This window comes from Pelecanus crispus, chromosome 11, assembly GCF_030463565.1.
Source record: "Pelecanus crispus isolate bPelCri1 chromosome 11, bPelCri1.pri, whole genome shotgun sequence".
Taxonomy (NCBI): Eukaryota; Metazoa; Chordata; class Aves; order Pelecaniformes; family Pelecanidae; genus Pelecanus; species Pelecanus crispus.
The window spans coordinates 19,151,046-19,160,859 of NC_134653.1; the positions used below are offsets into that span (position 1 = coordinate 19,151,046).

The following is a 9,814-nucleotide window of genomic DNA, read 5'->3' on the forward strand; positions in this document are numbered from 1 at the left end:
CCGTGAGCTCCGCTGCCCGCCCCGGCCCCTCCCCCCTGCCCGGGCCGCGGCGCCCCTGAGGGGGCGCGAGCTGCGGAGGGCGAGCTCGTGCGCACGCGCGGCTGGCGTGCGCCAGCGGCCACCGGCGCATGCGCGGTGTGCGCGGGGCGGGCGGCGGGGGCCGGCGGGGCGATGTCGGGTCGCGGGCGTCGGGGCGTCGGGCGGCGGGGGCCGGCGGGAGCGGCGCCGGAGCAGCCGGGGCCCGAGGCGGCCTGCGCCTCCCCGAGGTGGTGATGGAGATGGCGGCGGGGAGCGGGGCGGCCTGGTCGGGGCGCGGCCGGCGCGGGGATGCTGAGCGCTGTCCTCGCTGTGCCCGCAGGATGAACCGGTTCTGCCCGCAGTGCGGGAGCGGCGTGGAGCCCGCCTTCCGCTTCTGCCCGGCCTGCGGCGGCAGGCTGCCCCCGCCGCTGCAGGAGGAGGAGACGGAGCAGACAGCGCCGGCTCCGCCGCGGCAGCAGGCCCGGAGCCCCGCGGCTTCCCCAGCCCGTCCTTCCGTCGCAGCGAGGCCCAGCTCCCGCTCGCCCCGCAAGGCGCGGCCCGGCCCGGCGGTGCCGCTCCCGGCGGAGGCGGTCCTGACGGACCAGGGCGGCAAGCGGTGGAGGCTCGTCCGGCTCCTGGAGCAGGGCGGCTGCGGGCTGATGTACGAAGGTGCTGTGGGGTCCGGGGCGCGCGGGGGTCCCGGGAGCGGGCCCGGCCTCCCCGGGAGGCGGGGGGGAGGAGAGGTGGGCAGGGGCGGGCCCCGCGGGGCCCCGGCTCTTAGGCTGGACACCTCGCAGGGGCCCGCGGCCGCTGTCGGGGCTCGGTGGTGGCTGTCGGGACGTCCCTAAACCGCCAGAATCCTCCGTGAACAGACGGCGCGGTGGGGAGGTGATGACGCTCTCTGGGTGCCCTCCGGGATGGCAGCGACGGGCTGGCCCGCGGGCCCTGGCGTTCCCACGCCGGGCTTCCCAGCGCGGATGTTAGCACTGGTGTAACATCGAGTGGAGGCTGGGCTGCTCTGTTATTTGATGAAATGCTCATCGTTAGGGGCCACACTTCCTCTTTCTGGTTTTTATGTTCAAAACCTAAATGCTGCTAGCACTGTACAGGAGGTCCTGTGTTGTAGGTGGTGTCAGTATTGACTGTGTGTCAGTTCAGGATTCTTAGCCTGTTTTGGGGGCCAAAAGAAAGCAACTAAATCATCTGGGCTGCTTCTCGGCTGTTCAGTGACTGTTCATCTTTTCTCTCCAGTCTAGTTGTAAACTTCCAAAGGAAAGGTTTCTATCTTACTCTCCATTGTTAACTTGGAAACACTGTTCAGGAGGAATTTTATGCATTAGTAAGCTTTGCCTGATATTTGGGTTTAGTTTCTTTTTAATTACTTATGCTGTTGTGTAAGAAAGTCTGGGCATCCACCTATGTCTTTAAAAAGATGTGATGTTAGAAAAAAAGAAAATAAATGTTGTTGTTATAGTGGAGGGTGCTTTTTTAGAAGCACCTTTTGGATGACAAGCAGCAGATAACCCATGTATAGCACTCAGTCTAAGAGCAGAAGAGGAACTGCTCCAAGGCCAAGTAATGGGTGCAAATCTTTTTGGAGCGGGAAGGCCACATATAACTCTAACATCCATGCAGAGCAGAAGGGATGTTGGCATCTCTTACAGTCTTCACAGACTATGAAGTGAGCTGGAGGGAATGCTCAGCAAATGAATTTGGGGGTGCCTTTGAGATTCTACTAATGATTTGTTCTTTACATACCATCTTCAAAGCACCCCACTACTGTAGCCATGCCTAGATGCTTCTGTGACTTAAGCAGAACTGCACTCGAAGCATGTCAGGGGTGCTGTGCTTCTGGAGCAAGGTAAGAATTATTTTGTAGTAATCTGGGAAGACGCTGTCACAGAGGATGCTTTTGCAAAGACCAAGTGAAAGAAGCAGAGGATAAGTAAAAGCCAGCTGCACAGGCTGTGTTTAATGATGCAGCTGACGCTGCAAGTACCTCTTTTCCATGCTCCTGTAACCACATCTGTTCCATCCTTCCACAGCACAGTCAGCATCTGGAACCTGTCCTCAAAAGCAAAGATACTCCCTCAAACTTGTGAGTTTTGATCTGTTTGGGTAAGGAATAGTGCATAGTGTACTGTGTCCAGGGCCTGACCTGTTTGGCCTGTATGGCTATGAGCATTTGAGGAATTCAAAGAAAGTGGTCACAGAGGCCCCTTCTAGCTTAGGAAATGCATATAACTTCCTGAGACTATTATGCCTGGGTTTCAGTAGAATTTGGCTCTTCCACTAAAGGTGTGAAGAAAACAGGTATAAGGATGAAAAAAGGAAAAACCTTTATCCCAAAAGGTTGCCTCTTTGATCCACCAAGCTCCGTAATCTCCAAACTGAATTTGGTGGTGTGAGGTAGAGATCTTGATTCATTAATGTCAGACCTGCTTTTTTCCTGTATGGCAAGTGTGCACATACCCTGCTGAAGTCTGGGGAAACTGGAGAGGTTAGAATTTGGTGGCTGTGCTGAGGTAGTGTGATGAACCAGCACTGAGAGACTCTGTAAGGCCAGAGCACATCTTTAAATCAAACAGTAATTATAGTTGGAGTTCCAAGCCAGCTTTCTAGGCACTTGCTGATTGATACCTTGAGTTCTCCAGAAATGTGCTATTTCCAGTAACAGCTGTTCTGCAATGGAAAATCAGTTGACAGATTTTCAGTAACTCGCAAACCAGAGCAGAAAGACTGTTTTCTTGTCTGCTGTGGCTCTTGGGGGTTGCTTGTCTGTGGGAAGACCAGTGCTGATTAATGTTTCTGTGGGGGACCTGGTGGTGCCCACTCTTGAAAAATCCCTCTCCCTTTTGTCAGAGAAGAGCCATTTAAGAGGATGGAGAAAGAACACAGTGTTAATGAGAAAAGAAAGTTAAGTGCCACGAAACTAGAACCGGTAGGTGGGAAACTTCTGTATGCAACACTCCCAACTCCTCTGTTTTGCACCTTTGGCATCTTTTGGCATTTTGCTTGGTACTCTGGTGGTGCAGCCCAACCCTTGTGGTTGCGGAGGACTGTAGATTATGATATGGCACACAAGAACATTTTGGCTCCTGGGTTTGATGGCAAGATTGGCTCCCTAGGCAAGGTGCAGAATAAAATATCCTCTAGAACATGGTTGTTTGTGTTGTCTGGAGCCTGCTGATCCTCCAGCTACCTTGGCCAATTGTGGGTAGGGCCTTTGGTATCAAACCAGCCAGAATATAAAACTGCTGCTTCCTCCCATGTATAATAGCATCTGTCCTAAGTTAGCTTGCAATATGCTGAAAAACACGTACATATTGACTGTAAACTATATGCATTTCAGGTCACTCAATAACAGCAGTAGGAAAAGGGCAGTAATGCTGATTTAAAAAGATGGATTGTAAGATGTCAGCACACTACACAGACACTTGAATGTCACAAATACAGACTTTCTTGTCTCACTTTCTGACACCTAGAAGTCATAGTTCTTTGTTGGGATTTGCCTATTTGCAGAAATAACCTCATCTGTGTTGTGGATAAGAAGGTCACCTCTGGCTCCTTGTAAAATAATAGCTTTGGGACTACAGCTTGCTCTAGGTTGCCCAGATGGTCTGCATTGTCTAGATGCTTTTAACACACAGACAGTTCTAAGTGGTAGTGCTTGAAACGTCCAGTGTGAGACAGCCACTCCCTTGTTCTGTGCTGATGCTCAGAGTTTATGTGATTGTTAGGCACAGCATTAAATAGTGAACCAAAAGACCTGAGCTCTGTTCTCAGCTCTGTTGCTGATCTGGTATTTGATTTTTTTGGGGGGTGGGGGGGTGGGGGGGCATTGCTTTCTTTAAAATGAGTAGCGAAGGTCTTGTAGCAGCCTTGCCCAAGTTTCCCTTTCTAGCAGGGTGCGTGTGGCTGAAGTAATGCTCCTCCTCCCTGTTCCCTTTAGGATGTCAAAGATGGCAAGATCTACAATGAACAGAACTTCTTTCAGCGAGCTGCGAAGGCAGGCACAGGTTGGTGCTTTTTGGAAGGGTGAGGACTAGACTGCTTGTTAGGAAAACTGGCATCCCTCTCTTATTGGTTTTATGAGTCTCTTGGAAGGCTAGGCTAGAATAAACTAATTCACTGCTTGGTTGGTGCCAGAGTGCTGAGACGTTTGGCCAAGAGCCTGCTCTCCCAGGAGTATCTGTGTACCTTAGGACACTGCAGTACTGGCATTTTGAAGCTTTCTACCTATGCTTTGTGTTGATCTCACTGGTGGCTGTTCAGCCCTGCAGCCTGACCTGCCTTGGCTCTTCTGCTGTGCCCCTTCCATGGGCGTTTCTGTCAGCTGCTGTCTGGTATTTACTCCATTGACCCAAAAACCTGAGCAAGAGCAAAGCTGACCAAAAAACTTGGGCAGGTGTTTGAGCAGGCATAATGGAGGAATTCATGTCAAACTTGCATTTCTAGGAGGACCATAAAAATCTGCTTCTCCATCCCCCTCTCTCTCTGCCCCCTTCTTTTACCTAGCCCTACAGCACCACATGCCTTAGGCCTGTTCTGGTATTCCCAGCATCCTTTCTGTCTTGTTCTTGCTCTGCAGTCCTATGTGCATTGACATGCCAATACCTCAGCACATCAGGCTGGCATTTCTGGGACAGAATCACTATGAGAGAAGCTTCCCACTGTGAGCTGCCCAGGGCAGAGCAGGCCTTCAGAGAAAGGGCATCCCTGATGGAGCTTCTTGGTTCTAGAGCTCCTTAGCAGCATCTGCCACACTCTGTCCTCTTCTCTCCCCTTCTAGTGGAGAAGTGGAAGAAGTGGCACTGTGTGCCGTTGCTGGGAATCCCCAATTGCATTGGCTTTGGACTGCATGCAGATAGCTACAGGTGAGGTGACTCTGCAAAGGGCACAGCTGAGCTCTTTTGTCCACAACTGCCATCTTCTTGGGCTTTCCCTCTTCTTTCCTTGCTGTCTGCTATTCCTTTCTCATTGTCCCTTGGGCTCCTAACCTTATGCACTGCTCCTGTCTCTTTTATTAACAAATGGTTTGCCTCTCTCACTATCCTGTTTCCTTCAGTCCTTGTGTTGCTGGTGAAGTCATTGCTTTTGCTGCTTCTGCCCCTCAGACCAGGGGACACCTTATTCCTGCTTTTAATATTAACATAAAGGGGAGACTCAGACTGTCATCTGCAACACTTGGAGTTGGCAGTGTTAGGTTGACAGTTGGACTCGATGATCTTAAAGGTCTTTTCCAACCTAAATGATTCTATGAATACATGATCAGCATGTCTCTCCTTTTCTGTTATCAAAAGTTGAGGAAATGTTTGCCCGGGTCAACTTGGAGTTCAAGGCGGGGTCTAATCCAGGTGGATTATTGCTTGACAAGTGTCTTTTGCAGGGTTTCCAAATCAGGTAGGTACTGCTATGTGCTAAGTCCTTGTCTCTTGTAGGTTTTTGGTGTTCTCTGACTTAGGGCGAACTCTTCAGTCTGTCCTGAATGATGGCTTACACCTACTAAGGGAGAAGGCAGCTTTTCAGATGGTAGTCCGGCTGGTATGTAGAGAACCAATGCTTTCTTAAGAGACTTTTTCAGAAAAGACGTATAACTTTTTCTTCCAGATCTTTCAAAGGTGTTTTAAAGCTGATCCAGGGGTTTGGCTGGGGTCTCTAAGTAGCATCTCTCGAGCCTGTTGTAAACTTGAATAGCATCTTTTGAGCAGTATGTCACCTTGAAGGAATTTGGGGTAAGGAGAATGAGAGAAACCTGACACTTGAAAATTAGAGGCTGGGAGACATGGTGGTTTTTGTGCTCCTCCACACAGCTGTGGGGAGCTGGGGAGGGTCCAGGTCAGTGATAGCCAGGGTGCTGAAGGAGTCTGCATGGTTCTGATATGCTTGCCTCTTCTGTTTACTCCTAGCTAGACTGCCTGGAGTACATTCATGAAAATGAGTACGTGCATGGGGACATCACAGCTGAGAACATCTATTTGAACCCAGCAGACCTCACACAGGTAGGGAGCAGGAGCAGTGCTGCAAGGAAATGGCAGTGAAGGTGGGCTTGTGAAATGGGCTAGAGCAACACCCAGGTTCCTGCTGCTGGGCAGGGGAGCAGTGCAGTCTGTGCAGTGTTCAAGCAGGTGCTGTGGTGCAGGATTGCCGGCTACTCCGTAGCAGAATCCACACCACACACACACTCAGATGTGTACTTCTTAATGTCTTCTAGATGACCCTAGCAGGCTATTGCTTTGCATTCCGTTACTGCCCCGGAGGGAAGCACGTGGCTCAGCGTGAAGGCAGCAGGACCCCTCATGAAGGCACGATAGAGTTTATCAGTGTGGACAGCCACAAGGGAGCAGGTGAGTCTTGGTTTCTGACACGAGCCAGCAAAGCTCAGCTAGAGCTGTTACTGTGCAGTGCTCTCTGGAGCTGGGGCTCCCTGCTGGCATTTCTGTTACTGCTGCATTCCAGGCATTCATGTGTATCTGGAACCAAGGTCCTATTTGGGCTGTTTCCTCTTGCCTCTCCCTGGGCTGCTGTGTTGGGACTTGCCAGGTCACTCTGACTGCAGCAAGAGGTGCAGGGATGCTCCTGCTCCATCTGGAGCCTTGGCTACTGCAGGCGTGTGAGGAATAGAAAACAGGGGTGCTTTGTGCTGGCTTAGCAGGGATCTGTTTCAAGCCAAACTGGATCCCTGCCCAAAACAGCTTTGCAGCAGGCTCTACTCTGACCTTAAAGCAATGAGGGCTGGAAACACATTTAAATTAGTCTGTTCCTCTCCTGTTTGGGATGTGACTGTTGTCTCCCATTGTTCAGACTGAGCAAATCTTCCTCCAGAGTCTGGGAGGTGGTTCCTCAACTGTGAGTTAGCAGGCTCCCAGAAGTATTGATATCCTACAGCACATCTTAGTGAAGCTCTTGCATTTCTTTACTTCTGCTTGTTAGACTTGTGCCCCTTCATGAGGCTGCCTGTTTTACGGAAGGGGCACCTCAAATAGAGACCTCCAAGGTTGTGCAGTGAGTGCTGGAGTCCTTACTTGCCTTTGGAGGAGGGGTGCGAGCCTGGGCTGCTTCTGAGATGGCTCACAAACTCTTGGTTTTTCACATGTGAATATCTCTTCCTTCCCATCAGGACCATCTCGCCGGAGTGACTTGGAATCTCTGGGCTACTGTCTTCTGAAATGGCTGTGTGGCTTCTTGCCCTGGTCTGATGAGCTGGACAAAATAGAAACTGTGGTGGAAAAGAAGGAAAAGTAGGAGAAATCATTACTCTTTCGGGAAATGCTCAGCAGAAAACATTGAGGGAGGCTTTGTGACTGAAGAGAAATTGCTTGGTCGTAGTACACTATTGGGATATGGGTAAATCCCACTGTAAAGGCTGAGCCTGGCCAAAGGGTGTTTGATGAACCCTGATTTCCGCTCCATTCAGAAAGTGGCCATCTGAATTCAACCTTTTTTTTTTTTTTTTTTTTGTCCCTGTTGCCAAAGACGGGCTGTTTGGGTGCCTGCTCCATTGCTTCTCATCTGACATCACTCTGCACTGATTATTCCAGGTACAAAGGGGATGTGAAATGCCTTCTCCAACTGTGCTTCAGGCAGAGATCCATTCCAGGTACGGGCTTGCTCTGTGACAGTGGGACTTGGGGAAGGAGGATTGACTGTACCTGAAGCTAGAACCTTTTCTGTGCTGGGGTGCTAGTCCAGAATGGCTTCCACTGATGACAGTGACCAGGCATTGCATGGACTGGTTGACAGGCTCCTCCTGTGAACACATCCCTTGTTTTCTTTACAGCAAAACAAGGAGGGCTGCTACCCATTTTCTGTATTCATGAGCCTTGCCGAAGAGGCAAGTGTTCTGGTGGCTTTAAAAAAGCAATATTTGAGGCTAGAGGTCATTTCTCCGTCCTGTCTTTGAGCTTCATGTTAGTCTTTGGTTTTGTTTTCTTCTCTCTGCAGCTAGCCAAGGCAGGTGGGTGACCTCCCTTACAGGGAGAGCAGTCTGGGAAGGCCATTTGGCAGCTTTGTAAGGACAACTGGGGTTGCTGTGCTGCTCCATGCAGTGATGTTCCTTGCTTTGCAGTTGCCCTACAGAGCTACCTGCAGCAAGTAATGGCACTTGAGTATGAGGAGAAGCCTGACTATGAGGCCCTGCGGCAGCTTTTCAAGAAGCCATTGGAAAAGATGAAAGCTTCAGCTTATGACTCCCTGGATATCAAAATGGTGCCCTAAGTAAGTGCCAGTAAGTTTAGACTACAGCAGCACAAAGCGCTCATCCCCCTGTACTGCTGGGAGCACAGGAGCAGCACAGTGCTGCTGACCTGCTCGTGGGGTGCTGCAGGCAGCAGTCAGGAGGTGAGGACAGAGCAGGGTGGTCTGTGAAGTCTCTCCTGGTGAGACCCTAGGGGCTCCTCCTGACATGTGGAGGGAATACTGGCCCTTCAGCATTCCTTATTAAAAGATCAGTCTAGTGCTACACAAAGCCAGGCTTAGCCTGTGTTACAGCATACGGAATGAATCCTAGAATGCTTTGGGTTGGAAGGGACCTCTAGAGATCATCTAGCCCAACCCCCCTGCAGTGAGCAGGGACACCTTTAACCAGATCAGGTTGCTCAGAGCCCCATCCAACCTGACCTTGAATGTTTCTAGGGATGGGGCCTCCACTACCTCTCTGGGCAACCTGTTCCAGTGCTTCCCTCAATTTTTTCTGGAAATACTTGGCCTTGGAGGAATACAAGGGTTAGTAAAGCAAAGGCTGAACAGTTTGCAGGGGTGTGGAGGTGCTAACAAAACACAGTCTGATGCAATCTGGTCCTTTTTTCATTTTTTTTTAAAAGAACTGAGGCTCTGGGCTCTATCCTTTGCTTTTCCTTTTCAGAAAGTAGCTTGTTCTGGTTCTGTTGCCTTGGGCCTGTGGCAGTAAGTGGTGGATCTCTAGGCCCAGGTGCTCTGTTTTATCTATGAGGCACCTCCAGGATTGAGGCTTGATACAGAGACAGATCTGGTTTTAGTCCAGGGCTGCATCAGCCAAGGCCACTGGATTAAGGAGCAAGCCCCATGAACATGGAGCTAGCTCCTCATCACTTTACTCTTCCTGGGAAGGAGCTGAACCAATTAATGTTCCTATTTTGTGCCTTTTCTTTCAGATCAAGAAAACTTGCACAGGAAAAGAGTTCAAAATTTTCTGCAGTGTGCGGCCTTTCCTGCAGATATTTAACTTTTACTTACCTGTTTTAGAACTGAGAGAGGTTTTTATAAGTGTTTTCTTCCAATTTTAATGTGACCTAATGCTGAATTTTGAGCTGCTACTGTAACACGTTAACGTGAAGACACTCCTGCATGGCAAGTCATTGTAAGCAGTAGCTGGAGAACTGCAATGTAGCCACCAGGAGAAGGGTGAAACCTGGCAAAGAAAAGCTAAATCAGGGACTTTTTTTTTTTTTTTCCTAACTGCAGTGACAGTACAGTTTTGTAATAAATTTTGTGGACAAGCACCCAGGCTGCTGTTAGTTGTTTATTTGGCATGTTCAAGGCCTTTCTGTAGGCTCTCTTTCTGGGGCTGCTGTAGAGTTGTGAGAGTGGTTTGAGCCCCATGCTACTTGTTGTGCAGGGTGTTCTCCCAGCCGCTCATGTTAATGTAAGTAGCCTACAGGCAGTCCCATCTGCCACTTAATCCTAGGAACTTGGCTCAGAGCTAAACTCTGACTTCATCCCCAAACATCCCATCAGTTCTCCAAGCCCCAGGTCATTGAAGTAAGTAAGTAAGTGGGATACCAGGCATTGAAGTAAGACAGGGAGCCATCTATATTAA

The 9,814-nt window shown here is 50.1% G+C and overlaps 1 protein-coding gene across 1 annotated transcript; it reads left to right on the top strand.

The window, feature by feature from the left end:
* Positions 1-344: 344 nt before the first annotated feature.
* On the top strand, positions 345-9,439 carry VRK3 (VRK serine/threonine kinase 3). The gene is made up of 11 exons (XM_009478108.2): positions 345-687; positions 2,064-2,116; positions 3,971-4,037; positions 4,811-4,895; positions 5,460-5,562; positions 5,928-6,020; positions 6,233-6,365; positions 7,139-7,259; positions 7,560-7,618; positions 8,087-8,235; positions 9,150-9,439. The coding sequence occupies exons 1-10, from the start codon at positions 360-362 to the stop codon at positions 8,233-8,235; spliced, it is 1,191 nt and encodes a 396-aa protein (XP_009476383.2). The 5' UTR covers positions 345-359; the 3' UTR covers positions 9,150-9,439.
* Positions 9,440-9,814: the final 375 nt, after the last annotated feature.